Raw genomic sequence first — 14,505 nt, 5'->3', positions numbered from 1 at the left:
TAATGTTGTGTGTGAGACAGGTGAGAGGGAGCCACAGCTGATTGTGTTTAATGTTGTGTGTGTGAGACAGGTGAGAGGGAGCCACAGTTGATTGTGTTTAATGTTGAGTGTGTGAGACAGGTGAGAGGGAGCCACAGCTGATTGTGTTTAATGTTGTGTGTGTGAGACAGGTGAGAGGGAGCCGCAGCTGATTGTGTTTAATGTTGTGTGTGAGACAGGTGAGAGGGAGCCACAGCTGATTGTGTTTAATGTTGTGTGTGTGAGACAGGTGAGAGGGAGCCACAGCTGATTGTGTTTAATGTTGTGTGTGTGAGACAGGTGAGAGGGAGCCACAGCTGATTGTGTTTAATGTTGTGTGTGAGACAGGTGAGAGGGAGCCACAGCTGATTGTGTTTAATGTTGTGTGTGTGAGACAGGTGAGAGGGAGCCACAGTTGATTGTGTTTAATGTTGAGTGTGTGAGACAGGTGAGGGAGCCACAGCTGATTGTGTTTAATGTTGTGTGTGTGAGACAGGTGAGAGGGAGCCGCAGCTGATTGTGTTTAATGTTGTGTGTGTGAGACAGGTGAGAGGGAGCCACAGCTGATTGTGTTTAATGGTGTGTCTGAGACAGGTGAGAAGAGAGCCACAGCTGATTGTGTTTAATGTTGTGTGTGAGACAGGTGAGAGGGAGCCACAGCTGATTGTGTTTAATGTTGTGTGTGAGACAGGTGAGAGAGAGCCACAGCTGATTGTGTTTAATGTTGTGTGTGAGACAGGTGAGAGGGAGCCACAGCTGATTGTGTTTAATGTTGAGTGTGTGAGACAGGTGAGAGGGAGCCACAGCTGATTGTGTTTAATGTTGTGTGTGTGAGACAGGTGAGAGGGAGCCACAGCTGATTGTGTTTAATGGTGTGTGTGAGACAGGTGAGAGAGAGCCACAGCTGATTGTGTTTAATGTTGTGTGTGTGAGACAGGTGAGAGAGAGCCACAGCTGATTGTGTTTAATGTTGTGTGTGAGACAGGTGAGAGGGAGCCACAGCTGATTGTGTTTAATGTTGTGTGTGTGAGACAGGTGAGAGGGAGCCACAGTTGATTGTGTTTAATGTTGAGTGTGTGAGACAGGTGAGAGGGAGCCACAGCTGATTGTGTTTAATGTTGTGTGTGTGAGACAGGTGAGAGGGAGCCGCAGCTGATTGTGTTTAATGTTGTGTGTGAGACAGGTGAGAGGGAGCCACAGCTGATTGTGTTTAATGTTGTGTGTGTGAGACAGGTGAGAGGGAGCCACAGCTGATTGTGTTTAATGTTGTGTGTGTGAGACAGGTGAGAGGGAGCCACAGCTGATTGTGTTTAATGTTGTGTGTGAGACAGGTGAGAGGGAGCCACAGCTGATTGTGTTTAATGTTGTGTGTGTGAGACAGGTGAGAGGGAGCCACAGCTGATTGTGTTTAATGTTGTGTGTGTGAGACAGGTGAGAGAGAGCCACAGCTGATTGTGTTTAATGTTGTGTGTGTGAGACAGGTGAGAGGGAGCCACAGCTGATTGTGTTAAATGTTGTGTGTGTGAGACAGGTTAGAGGGAGCCACAGTTGATTGTGTTTAATGTTGAGTGTGTGAGACAGGTGAGAGGGAGCCACAGCTGATTGTGTTTAATGTTGTGTGTGTGAGACAGGTGAGAGGGAGCCACAGCTGATTGTGTTTAATGTTGTGTGTGAGACAGGTGAGAGGGAGCCACAGCTGATTGTGTTTAATGTTGTGTGTGTGAGACAGGTGAGAGGGAGCCACAGCTGATTGTGTTTAATGTTGTGTGTGAGACAGGTGAGAGGGAGCCACAGCTGATTGTGTTTAATGTTGTGTGTGAGACAGGTGAGAGGGAGCCACAGCTGATTGTGTTTAATGTTGTGTGTGAGACAGGTGAGAGGGAGCCACAGCTGATTGTGTTTAAGGCTCTGCTGCTCCAGGTGATTTGTTTGTATCAGAGAGTCGTACCACATCTCATCAGACAGAGCAAGTTTGACTTCAGCAAACTGCTAAAAGGTGAGTGTTTTGCCTCAGTTGCTGTGTTCACACTGGATATTTAAATGATGAATACATTGTTTAAACATTGTTAATTGAGTTTGTAATGAACTTTTGTCATTTCCGCAGGCATTGTGTCGGAGAAGGGAATGAAGGAGGAGGTCTCCCCTGTGCTGCAGTACCAGATCCTGCAGGTGGCGCTAGAGCTTCCTCCCAGCAAGTTCTCCTGGTTCAAGTTCCAGGTCTGTTCATAGACTGAGGATCTCCATATCTGTGGGGAGATCTTTGCCTCTGTCTTGCTAATTATTGGAACTAAGAGAAACCTGCGTTTTGAGACCGCAGCAGGCACAGTTTGCAGTGAGTTCTTGCAGATGTTGTGGGAGCAACATTTAGCACTTTATAGGTCAACAGAAGAATTTTTTAATCAATTCAATATTTCACCAGGGACTGGTGACTTTAGGGACTTTTAAGAGAATCCAATTAAAGGAATTTTACAGTAGTCCAGTCTTGATGAGAGAAGCGTGGACCAGTTCCTTTGCATCTGATATGGAATCTAAACGTATCAGCGTGGCAATATTATGTAATTTACAACATGTGACAATTCAAAAACTGACTGGTGGTCAAACCACAAGGGTGTAAATACACACTAACAAGGTGGAAACGAGACGGGTGCAACAAGATAACATGGGGAATGCTAACAAGGGAGTGGCGGCAACAACAACAACACACACACACCCACATTACTGTTTGTTACACACCATTACTGTTGGTAGTTTTCTTTGGCTGTCACTGTTTATTCTGTTTTCAGTTCTGTTTGCTATAGACTAATTAGTTAATCAAACGTTCTCGTTGTCCCCAGGACGTAGTGGATCCAGGCGAGGCAGTAGGGGTTCGGTCCGTCTTATACCTGTTGCTGAAGATGTTTGTCACCAGTAGCAGGAGTCACCTGAGGACATCGACCAGGATGCTTGTCCTCAAGGTGAGTGTGAGTCCTGGTGTTCACGTTCAAGTTCAAAGGTCATTCTCAGCATCAAATACTTTGATTTTTGTACTTCATCATATCTGGGGACGCAGCACGCCTACAGCAGTTTGGTACATGTGCATTATTTGTTCAGGGTAAGCAGTGGTTACCAATAATTTATTGAAGCAGGATTACAGAGTTGATTTGGCATGTTGATGTCAACATAAGCCAGATAGCCAGTGATCATAGCAACTGACAGATTAGGTGGATCTGACAATGTTGTGGTAATCTAGTAGGCTTTGGTGGCTTTGGTACTGAAAAGAATTTTTTTTAGACATTCAGTCCATTAGTTATGTGTCCACCTGTCTCACACACTACGTTAATTAGTTAGTTTCAATATAATTCAATTTAATTCTTGAATCTTATGCATATAATTATTGTTGTCTTGTGGGAGTGGTTTGAATTGGTATTTGTTGCATAAAAGAAATTAAACCTCTCCAGGTTATTGAAGCATTGTGTGTGATGTCATTGTCAGGTGCTGAGAGACAGTGGTGTGTTTGAGCACACCTGGACAGAGCTGGAACTATGGCTGGATCACCTTCTGGGTTTGGAGCAGCTACAACAGGAGACGGTCATCCAGTTTTTAGATCAGGTGACACTCCTGCATTGCTCTTAATAACCTTATTGTGTCTATCTCCCTAACTCCAAATGTGTGTGTGTGTGTGTGTGTGTGTATATATATATATTATTATTATATATATATTAGAGCCACAGTTAGAGCCACTAATTATATATTAGTGATGGGCCGTTAACGGCGTTAATTTGATACTCTTATCGGGCGATATAAAAAGGATCACCGTTAATCTATTCTTAAAGTTGGGTTGGGAACTGGGTCAAAATGGATAAGCAAACTATGATGACTTTCAACTTGATAGTTTAGCTCGGCTGTATTCCTAACCAAATTGCACAGTAGGGGCGTGAACGAGTTTTTAAACCTGTGAATTACAAATCGTACGTGTTTTTACATGGATGCAGCCACGAAGTCGCCAGGTTTGCTTCATGGAAAATTCATTTTTAGGAACGTAAAGAGTTACCGGAGCGGAGCTCGGAGCAGTCGTTTTCTGCATGGTCCTAGCGCTAGATTCGTCGCTATTTAAATATTTCTTTTTAACCGTTAAAACTACAGAGGACCAAAACTGACTTTTGAAAATTACGTCCGTGAGGTTAAATGTACTAAATGTTGGCTTACATTTCAAATATCATGTTTAGCTGAATAAACATGTTATTTAATGTACAGTATGTAGGCTTACAAATTCATGTTAACTGAATAAACCGTTGAACACGAGTAGCCTACATTTTATTGAGCTTTTTTTTTTCTTCAAGTATCAAAGTAGAACAGCTTCCTCAAGCAGTCATTGATGCATTTTGGAAACAGGAGATGAGCCCCTGGTCTAATGCACCCTCTGTATTAAGAAACCCTATCTCAAAATTATATTATATGGTAGCACGCATATGAGCCATTTTAATATAGATTAATCTAGATTAATCTAGATTAATTTCAAGATTTCGGTGAGATTAATCTAGATTTTAAAAAATAATCTATGCCCACCCCTTATATATATATATATATATATATATATATATATATATATATATATATATATATATATATATATATATATGTGACATATTTTGTCAATTGTGATTTTTTCACAGCAATCGAAATTTGTCCTGCTTTTAACCCATCTGTGCAGTTAGAACACACACACACTAGTGATTACTAGGAGGCTGTGATGCACACGTGCCCAGAGCGGTGGGCAGCCTTAGCCCGGCGCCCAGGGAGCAGTTGGGGTTAGGTGCCTTGCTCAAGGGCACCTCAATCATGGCCTCAAGTCTGGGAATCGAACCCATGACCTTCCGGTCACAAGACCAGTTCCCTACCACCAGGCCATGACTGCCCTATATATATATGTGTGTGTTTTGAGGTTTGGATTATGTTTGTATGTCGTTGCAGGTTCTGTCAAGGGTGGTGTCTGACCCTTTTGTCTACATGGACAAAATTGCAGCTATGGTTCAGCATACTGTGTGTGTGCAGGCAGAGATAAGTGGGCAGGACAGAGATACAGACAGTGTACCCATATCACACATTGATGGTGAGCAGTTATACACACTCAGATAGGCTTGTCCCGATCCGATATTTGGATCGAATCGGCCGCCGATATTTCAATCCGGGTTTTCCAGCGCACCCATTTAGATAATCCATTCCAGCTTTTGCTGTGTTTTCGCCAGTGAGAGTAAAATACGGTTAGCATTTTCCAGCACACCTTCAGCACACGAGCATAGCATCTCCCCAATTTAGCTCAGTGGCATCTCCTAACCATTAAGACGACCATGTCAATTTGAAGTTATCGGTAAAAATTTCAGTTGTGTGGGATTATTTTTACCTTAAAGGACGACAAAGACGAAGAAGTAGAGTGCAAAATATGCCACAGTAAAGTCAAGCGTTGTGGTAAAGCTGTAAGAACTTTTAATGCAACCAATTTAATTAAGCATTTAGCTAAATACCACCATAAACAACATGAAGAGTTTCCAAAGAAAACAAAGACAAAAAGAAAGGTCCTACACAACTAACACTGGCAGAAACGTTTGCGAAGCGTGACAAACTGCCACTTTAAAAAAAATACAATTTACAGTATTATTTGCGCTTATGGCTTTTTAAGCTTTGGTTTACTGATGCCATTTCTGTTTGTTATTTATTATTTTGTCTATTCTGAGTTTATTAATTGCTAAATAAACAGGTCAGTTTCTCCTTACCAACCATTGTGTATTATTCAAACACACTTAATTCAGCATGAGTTTGACAACAAAGTAAGTTTGCTAAATAACTTTAAACTTTAATACATGCTCGGATAGGCCGGTATCAGTATCGGTCGATATCGGTATAGGATCGGATGTGCAAATAAATATCGGTATCGGAACAGAAGTTCAAAAAGCTGGATCGGGACATCCCTACACTCAGACACATTGTTGTGAATTTGAACATTTATTTTTCATTTTCAAACTTTATGTTAATCTTTGATTTTGATTTAGTGCAATGTTTTCTTCATTTGGGTACGTATCAGGATGGCATTCAGCATTATCAGCTGTCCACTGTGGGAAGTTCAGAAGTGTGACCTATGGTTGTCTTACAGATGTTCAAGATGAAGATGCGTTTAATGTGGTCATGGAGGACAGTGAGAAGGACAGTGAGAATGGGCGCTTCCTCACTGATGACATCATTCTTCAGGCCTTCCCTTTCAGTGTCATTGTACCAGCTGTGCTAGAAGCAAGGAACAAACAACTTGTAAACCTCACAGATGAGACAGGTAAAGTGCTTGAACTTGTTTTTTTTCTTGATATTGCTTTTTAAAATGTATTACAATATATTAAACCTGCATGTTGATATTCTGAATTTTCTTGCACTCTGGTATTTTATGAGAGACCTGGGAGCACATGGTGAGGTATTTTCAGAGAGTACAGAGACTGCTTCAAGAGCAAACTGGCTAGTATCTGTCACCCATTGAATGAATGTTCAATTTATATAGCACCTTTCAGGATACCCAAGGCTTTTAACATTGGAGTCAAATTAAGATGTGCAATTTGATTCAATTATCCAGAATACCAAATCAGTTCCTCCGAATCAAATCTTCACCAGGTTGTCGTAATGAAAAAGCACCAATCTTTTGATGCCTCATGCATCTCATCTAGAGTTACATATAGTGAAACACAGTCAGTTCTGCTGGGGAGTGATGAGGCAACACTGGTGTTAAGCTCATTTTTGTTTGCATCACTAAATATTGAGAAGTTTGGGCTGCAGGACAAAGTGCTTTATTGTAATATAAAAGCTAGCTAACCTAGTTATGTGATGAAGTGGGATGCGCAATGGAAAAGAGTGTGAAAAAGTGTGAATGTGAAAAACTTCAAACCTGAGCTTGACAGACTAGTGGCTACCAGCTCGCAAACAGAGAAAAGACGGGGAGAAGGGGCAACTAGATAGTTTGTGGCGGGTCAAAATAGGTCAAAAAAGAAAAAAACTCCCGAAGTTGATATAGCCAAAAAAAAAAAAGACCTTTTGTCTTGACAAAAAAGACCTAACTTTCTATTTTAGAAATCCAAGCTAAAGAAATGTACAATAACCTGCCCTAACTCCCTAACGATAAACAGAGGACACACACACACACACACACACACACACACACACGCACACACGCACACACACACACACCACCCAGAAAGCAAATGAGAGCAGAATGGCCAGACTTGTTTGAGCTGATAGAACGGCAACAGTAACTCAAAAATTCCTCTTTACAACCGAGGCATGCAGAAGAGCATCTCTGAATGCACAACCTGTCGAACCTTGATGTGGATGGGCTACAGCAGCAGAAGACCACACTGGGTGCCACTCCTGTCAGCTAAGAACAGGGAACTGAGGATACACTTTGCACAAGCTCACCAAAATTGGAGAATAGAAGATTGGAAAGACGTTGCCTAGTCTGATGAGTCTTGATTTCTGCTGCGATATTCGGATGGTAGAGTCAGAAATTGTCTTCAACAGCATGAAAACATGGATCCATCCTGTCTTGTAGGAACCCCCCTCCAACACAAAGGATTCATTCAGACAGAAACTAAAAGCACCACATATGAAAATGCTTAAAGCCAAAAAGGTTTTTACAACATCCATTGCCTTATTTACGGAAAATAAAGATAAAAAAGGAAATGAGAACTCTATCAGACACAACAAAGGCTGTTTCAGTGGATGCCAATGTCATACCTTGTTTTTAACTAAAATGGGGAACATCACAGCTTCACAATATGCAGTGGATTTAAGAGCAAACCACACAAAGAAAGACTTGAGTTTTTGAGACATAAAGGTCTGTTTTGCATTCTTGAAACATGGCCATATGACTAGCAGAATCTAGAGCGAAGGTGTCTCTCATATGTACTTCTATACACTGCCTTCCTGTCTCACTTTGTGTATAATTCAAAATGCTATTGGTCACCTACAAATACCAGCACAGTCTTGCTCACCTGTACTTTTTGATAACACCACAGTGGTGGATCTCATCTTCAGTGGTGAAGATTTCCCCAAACCTAAGTAGATTCTTAAACTACTGCATGTCTCCTTAGTGATCTAATTAATACTGCCCTAGCTTTGTGCAAGATACAATGGTAGACTTAACAAATATGTTAAAACCTTTTTGCAGTACTTTTACATGCTGAAAATGCTTTTTTGATGTTTTGTGCAAGAATTGTCCTTTGAAATGGTGATGTTGTTTTGCAGGTGTGGTGTGTAGGTACATATGTGCAGTTCTGTGCGACATCCTTCACTGTCAGCGGGATCCACTGACTCTGTGTCTGACTCTCCAGCACTTTGATATGAAATTTCTCTCTCCTGAGAATTCATCACATTATTTGTGTCTTACCACCTTCAATCTCTACTACTCTAAATGGCTTCCTCATCCACTTCAGGAGATGCAGGTAAGGTTTTCTGAGCATTTCATTATTTGCACAAGAGTTTTATGCATACGTTTATTTATATAAACACAAAGATTGTAGTTCATTAACAAACTCTTGGTTTGTCCCATCGGCCCCTTCATCTCTTTCAGCTCCACCTCACAGAGTGCCCTGCTGCTCCGTCTGCTTTGAGCTTTGATTCGTTCTTGAAGTCGTGCTACAATGAAGGACCTGACGCCTTTCTCACAGACTCATTCTGGCAGACTCTGGAGAATTCACTATGTACTCTGCACGTGTCCCAGTATAAAAAGGCTGTCAATCAGACCCTGCTCTACCTCAGGTCCTTTGTGGAGACCTACAGCTCGGTATTCCTCCTTCTTACATAACACGTTTTATATCTTGACTTCAGGATTCAGGATCTGAGGCTCTATGTAATCTAATTTGATTACAACCCCCCTTGTGTTAAACTTCACTTGTGTTGTATTTATGTACATGAGACACAGTACTCTCTAGTTATGTGTCCTTACAGGGAAGTCTATAATTAAATTAGTTGCTGCTCATGTATGCCATAAAAAATGCCACTTTTATAGCAACACTATACTTCTATACTTATGCTATTCAGCATTATTTCCAGTTCAGACATTAGGCAATTTATAGACACTCTGCTTTGAGACTGACTTCCATACAGTACAGTACATCTGTGATATCAAGGACATTATTCAGTGACCCTCTAATACCAGCAAATTTCCAGTGTGCTTGATTATCCTAATCGATAATCAAATGCCAAAACACCCAGTTGTGTAAGTTGCACTGCACTAGTCTACAAAAGTATGCATTTTTGTCTTCTACTAATCTACTTCTACTAATGTAATGCAGTTTATTTCTCATGTGTGTACCGTTGTAGCTTCCCAAAGACCAGACAGTTGACGTAGTAGGCTGTTTGCTGGAGGTGCTACGTGCTCTGCTCACCAAAGTCCAGAGCACAGCCAAGACTCCACCCACACCGCTCGAGTCTCAGGAGGAAGATGAGCTTGATCTGGAAATGAAATCTGTAGTCCAGGAAGTCAACACAGAACAGGTATATAAATGTCTTTCTGATGTAATGAGGGTTCTGAGAGTATGCACTACTTTTAGTGAATGACTCAAGATAAAATGCCGAATATGTGAGTGGCAAGCATGTCATATTGAAATGCAGTCACTGTCCAATCAGACCAGACTGCCAGACCAACCCTTGAACAGACATGACTGTCCTAACTGTGAACACTGTCAGAATCTCCTGCGTGAAGTTGCCCATGAATGCTAACAAATACTAATGCTTGTCAAGGTAGTGTAGTGTAGTAGTACAGATGAAGGTAGTGTAGTACAGATGAAGGTAGTGTAGTACAGATGTAGTACAGATGAAGGTAGTGTAGTACAGATGAAGGTAGTGTAGTACAGATATAGTACAGATGAAGGTAGTGTAGTACAGATGAAGGTAGTGTAGCACAGTGTAGTACAGAAGTTTGTGTAGTACAGTGTAGTACAGATGAAGGTAGTGTAGTACAGATGTAGTGCAGATGAAGGTAGTGTAGTACAGATGTAGTACAGTGTAGTACAAATGAAGATTTGTTGAAAGCACTCCACAGGGAATGTAGTTATGCTCTAGTTTCCTTTTCAAAGTGGATTAACCATGATGTCTGACATAAATACATAAATAAAATCAGCAAGTAATTCTTAAAAATTACAGAATTAAAACAAAGTTTCACAAATTCTTCTACAACTTCTACATTTAGTGGTTCTATAAAATTTATTGATTTAGTTATTTATTGAGGTAATTGTTGACACTACTAGACCAAAAAAACTTCTTTAGGGTTTCAAATCTTTGAAAGTCAAACAACTAAATAAACAAGCACACATGGCGCACTTATGATGGAGAAACTACATATGCTTATTGCAAAGATTGAAAATATTAAAGTTTAATATTAAAATATTACATGTCTCTCCCTCCAGGTCAGTACATGCTTTTTCAGTGCAGTATGGTACCTAATATGCAGCATTATACGTCTCAATTTACAGAGATGATAGGAGCCAGGAAAAAAATACAAGAAAAATCCTCAAAAACTAAAAATGAAACCATGGTGCCAAGAAAACTGTACCATCAGCATATACTCTTTTAGCCATGCGTGATGTTTTTAACATGTTGGTGCATTTGGAACCAGGATTTGTGATTCATGCATATAGGCCCACTGCAAACAATTTCAGCCATGAACTTTGAACAGGAGTTGTACCCTTTATCTGATCTTATAACCCATCCTTGCAGATGCTTACAGGTGCCAATCAAGTCTGTTAATAAAACTGCTGCTGTATGCACCATTTAATGAAGCTGACATATGGGAATTACACGTTCTGGAATAACAGAAAGGGATCCATCTATCAAGCTGTATAAAAACGGTTTTTGTGCAGGTTTTAGTTGATATGTTCCGGTCAGTATTCAAGCACCCGGTTCTGGAGCAGTGGTTCCTGGCGCTGGAGCTGGGTGTGGTGCCGACCCACTGGCTGGATCCAGAGAGAGCGGAGCGGCTCTGTGGCCGCCTAACGGAGGGTGTGCTGCTGCTCCTGCAGTCCTGTGCTGAAACGCTGAGAGCGGTCCATGCCCTGGACCTCCTCAGCCAGTACATGTCCGCCACACAGCACGCCCTGCTCAAAGAGATACAGAAGTGCGACAGGTACACAGTAAGACACAGTGTATTTATCGTTAAGGTCAGCAGATAGAAAAATACAGGATAAGAAAAGGATCATTTTTACTTTATGAAAGTTGAATTTTAGTGTTGGTGTCTACACGACTTCTCATGGTCATATTTTGTTTGATCATCTTACTACAAGACCAACCTCTGATATTATCATTAACATTAAATAACCCAGAGGCTAAAAAAATGTCACATTTTGTACATGTGTGTGACCAACAACATCCTTATTGGCATCCTTAATCTAACACACAAACCTGTTTTTCCTCAGGTGCCTAAGGAAGGAGTCCTCGTCTCTCAGGGCCTTCTTCGCTCTGCATGAACACATGGAGTCCTCCAGCGTGAAGGAGATATTGAGTGCGCTGCTGCTAATGCCTCATAGCAGCCTTCTAACTGAGACGCACGCGCTGAGTGTATATGGCCAGGCCATACTGAAGGTCCTTACAAAGGCCCCTGACACAGAAACCACAACCCTCTGTCTGACTCAGGCACACTTGCACAGCCTAGGTCTCCTGTACACGTCCTGCCAGAGTGTTCAACTCAAGGATTACCTGCTGCAGGTAAGTGTGTGAAGCTGAAATAGATAAAAACAATTTTAAACGTCTCACGTCGGAGCACTTCTACTTTTATACACTGCTGTAAATTTGGTACTTTTTATTTATGATTTTGAAGGGGTTTTATGTGAAAATTGCTGAGCATTGTGTTTATTTACTAAAAATTTAATTACCGGTACTTTTATTTTGAAATATAATTGAATGATTTCATACACTGTGTGCAGGTGCTGTGTAGGGAGCCAAGCAGTGCTGCGTTTGTCCCAACTGATGTTCTTCTCTGCTGCCTCAAGCAGAATTCTAGTTTTGACCTGGCAGCCCTGCTGGTGCAGAACTGCACCACTCACTGCCTGAGCTTTGAGCTCTGGTGCCTAGAACAAACCAGCTTCACACAGATCATCGCTCAGAACAGCAGTTTTCTCTGCCTGCTGACCAGCTACCTGGAGCAAGCTGCCACCGAAGATCCCTGCCGACCTAAAAACGGTCAGTACTGTCGTTACACAGCAAAGATATTAGCAGGTTTGAATGTTTGTTTTGAATGTTGAATCATCTATTCTGAATGTGTAATATAATGTTCATATGTGGGTTCATGTGTATTTAATAACATTTTAACCTGTGTATTTTGTTCTACTCAGTTAAAAAAGAAGTCCTGCGGATGTTCTCCAGATCTTTGCTGACTGAGTTATCGAGCGCTGTGCTACACCCTGAGGCTGGCGTGTCTCTGAGCGAACATGTGGAGGTCCTTTCTAGGCTTGTTTCTCTAGGAGATGTGACTCCTGAACTCAGCCAGTTGATAAATGACTTACCTGCAGTTCTTCATAAACCAGAAGGTTATGAAAGGTAAAATAGTTCGAAGTGGTAAAATGCACTAATATTTCATTCATGCTGTCTACTCAAAGCAGTAATTTACCTAAAATGGCACTTTGGTGTATTTTGTACATCATTAACATTGACCAGTCATTGAAGCCCTACATTTACTGTAAGATTACATTCCTTTCAGGTTTGTGGTGTTAACAGATAAGCTTAGTCAGCCCTTAAAATGGAGAAAAACCAGCAGCAATGTGGTTTCATAGTAACATTTTTCTGTTTAGGTGGCAGCTTGCAGATTCCATTACTGAGAAGTTGGCCGACTCACAGGAGCTGTTGCACTGGAAAAACTCTTTGGTTACTGCTGCCTTCTGCTGGTTATCAGCAACTTACAAAGAGCAAAATAAGCCAGAGGTTAAAATGGAGAAAGCTATGCTACAGAGACTGAAAACCCTGCTGGTGTGTGTACAACTATTTTATGTTTCTGTGTGTGTTCCATCTTCTTCAGGCATATTTTACAGCAGCTGTCAAATGCTACAGTAACACAGCTAAACTCTTTGTGTGAACTTCAGACCCAAACCTCAGCAATTTTATCCTATTCACATACCTGTTTACTTACAACACCTCTCAGATGTGCTTGTTTTTTGGTAGTCTATGTTACTCTTACGTAGTTTCACCACTAAAATAGCAAAGCTTTTAGGATGTTTTTTGATTCTGTAGGTTTAAAAAATCTTAATTCAACATTTAAAAGTTGTGTGATGTCTTACAGAGGATACTTTATTTGTTGTATAGCTGTATAACCTGGAGAGGTTGTTGTTATGGGTTATAATATTTATCTTGCGTACATTTTGATCTTGCAGATTTCACTAGAGAATATTCCACAGGAAGACTGGAAATCATTTGTAAAATCTGGTCTAAAGTGAGTGGAGTTTTGGTTTGTTTTTGCTCTATAGTTTTTTCTGTATTTGTAACCTGTATAAGGATTTTTCTAAAATGGATTCTTCTACATTGAATGAGTGAATGAATGTTTACACCTGTTGCCATGTACTTATGCAGTCATCCTTGCCCGTTCAGGTACCGCTACCAAGACGCAATATTTCTTGATGCTCTCAACTCTTTCTTGGAGTTGATGTACATAAATGTAAAAGCTGTTCAAGGCTTGTTGCCCCTAAGCACCATTCACACAATGGTCACTGGTCACTCCCTCTTCCTACCCACGATGCTGTCTGCCACCTCCCAAGATGCAACAGACATTAATCCTGAATCTAAGGGTATGAATCTCTTCAGTTGGTCATTAAGTGCACTGAGATAAAGACATATTTACATATTCACATCAAATCTGTTGATCGTTCTATGTTGTGCCTTTTTACTAGTCTGTATAAACAGGCATTTCTAGTAACTAACCTCCATTTTATTTCTCTTTTCAGAGGCACTGGTGTCTCTCCTACTCACTTTGGTGAAAAGTTGCCCTGGAGTCTGTAGCAGCCATCATGTTGTTGTTCTTCTTGGTGCATATGAAGCTACATTGAGCACCACAGGTAACTAAATAAACTAAAGTGTTAAAATACACACCTTAATTTTACCTCTTGTATTAATTAATTTTTACCTTTCACAGACCTAATATTTTCTTATATTCACCCTGCACCTATTTTGTGTTGCTTTGGTCATTTTTTGTGGAGATGACCTAAAAATGCTAGGAAACATATCTTATGATAACTGACAATTACATTTATTGATATCAACCAGAAGTGGGGACTCGAGTCACATGACTTGGACTCGAGTCAGACTCGAGTCATTAATATTAAGACTTTTGACTTGACTTGAAAAAATATTCAGAGACTTAGACTTGACTTGGACTTTTACACCAATAACTTGGGACTTGAATTGGACTTGAACCTGTTTACTTGCAAAGACTTGATTTTTTTTAAATCTAAATTTTAAAACGCATATTAATATTTATAAAGTGCGCCCCATTAA

The 14,505-nt window shown here is 40.8% G+C and overlaps 1 protein-coding gene across 2 annotated transcripts in view; it reads left to right on the top strand.

The window, feature by feature from the left end:
- The window catches only part of urb1 (URB1 ribosome biogenesis homolog), a 41,704-nt gene that overhangs the window by 17,523 nt on the left and 9,676 nt on the right, over positions 1-14,505 (top strand). For both annotated transcript variants that reach the window (XM_076981317.1, XM_076981316.1), the window contains exons 13-29: positions 1,892-2,014; positions 2,123-2,235; positions 2,853-2,972; positions 3,490-3,606; positions 4,969-5,107; positions 6,146-6,319; positions 8,275-8,471; positions 8,600-8,812; positions 9,352-9,525; positions 10,890-11,152; positions 11,442-11,730; positions 11,949-12,204; positions 12,357-12,561; positions 12,813-12,987; positions 13,389-13,447; positions 13,603-13,799; positions 13,956-14,066. In XM_076981317.1, coding sequence (XP_076837432.1) covers positions 1,892-2,014; positions 2,123-2,235; positions 2,853-2,972; positions 3,490-3,606; positions 4,969-5,107; positions 6,146-6,319; positions 8,275-8,471; positions 8,600-8,812; positions 9,352-9,525; positions 10,890-11,152; positions 11,442-11,730; positions 11,949-12,204; positions 12,357-12,561; positions 12,813-12,987; positions 13,389-13,447; positions 13,603-13,799; positions 13,956-14,066 — 2,925 coding nt within the window. The remainder of the gene's footprint in view (positions 1-1,891; positions 2,015-2,122; positions 2,236-2,852; positions 2,973-3,489; positions 3,607-4,968; positions 5,108-6,145; positions 6,320-8,274; positions 8,472-8,599; positions 8,813-9,351; positions 9,526-10,889; positions 11,153-11,441; positions 11,731-11,948; positions 12,205-12,356; positions 12,562-12,812; positions 12,988-13,388; positions 13,448-13,602; positions 13,800-13,955; positions 14,067-14,505) is intronic.

Source organism: Brachyhypopomus gauderio, chromosome 19 (assembly GCF_052324685.1).
Source record: "Brachyhypopomus gauderio isolate BG-103 chromosome 19, BGAUD_0.2, whole genome shotgun sequence".
Taxonomy (NCBI): Eukaryota; Metazoa; Chordata; class Actinopteri; order Gymnotiformes; family Hypopomidae; genus Brachyhypopomus; species Brachyhypopomus gauderio.
The sequence above is the reverse complement of the archived record's forward strand: the minus strand, read 5'-3'. Positions and strand labels throughout refer to the sequence as shown.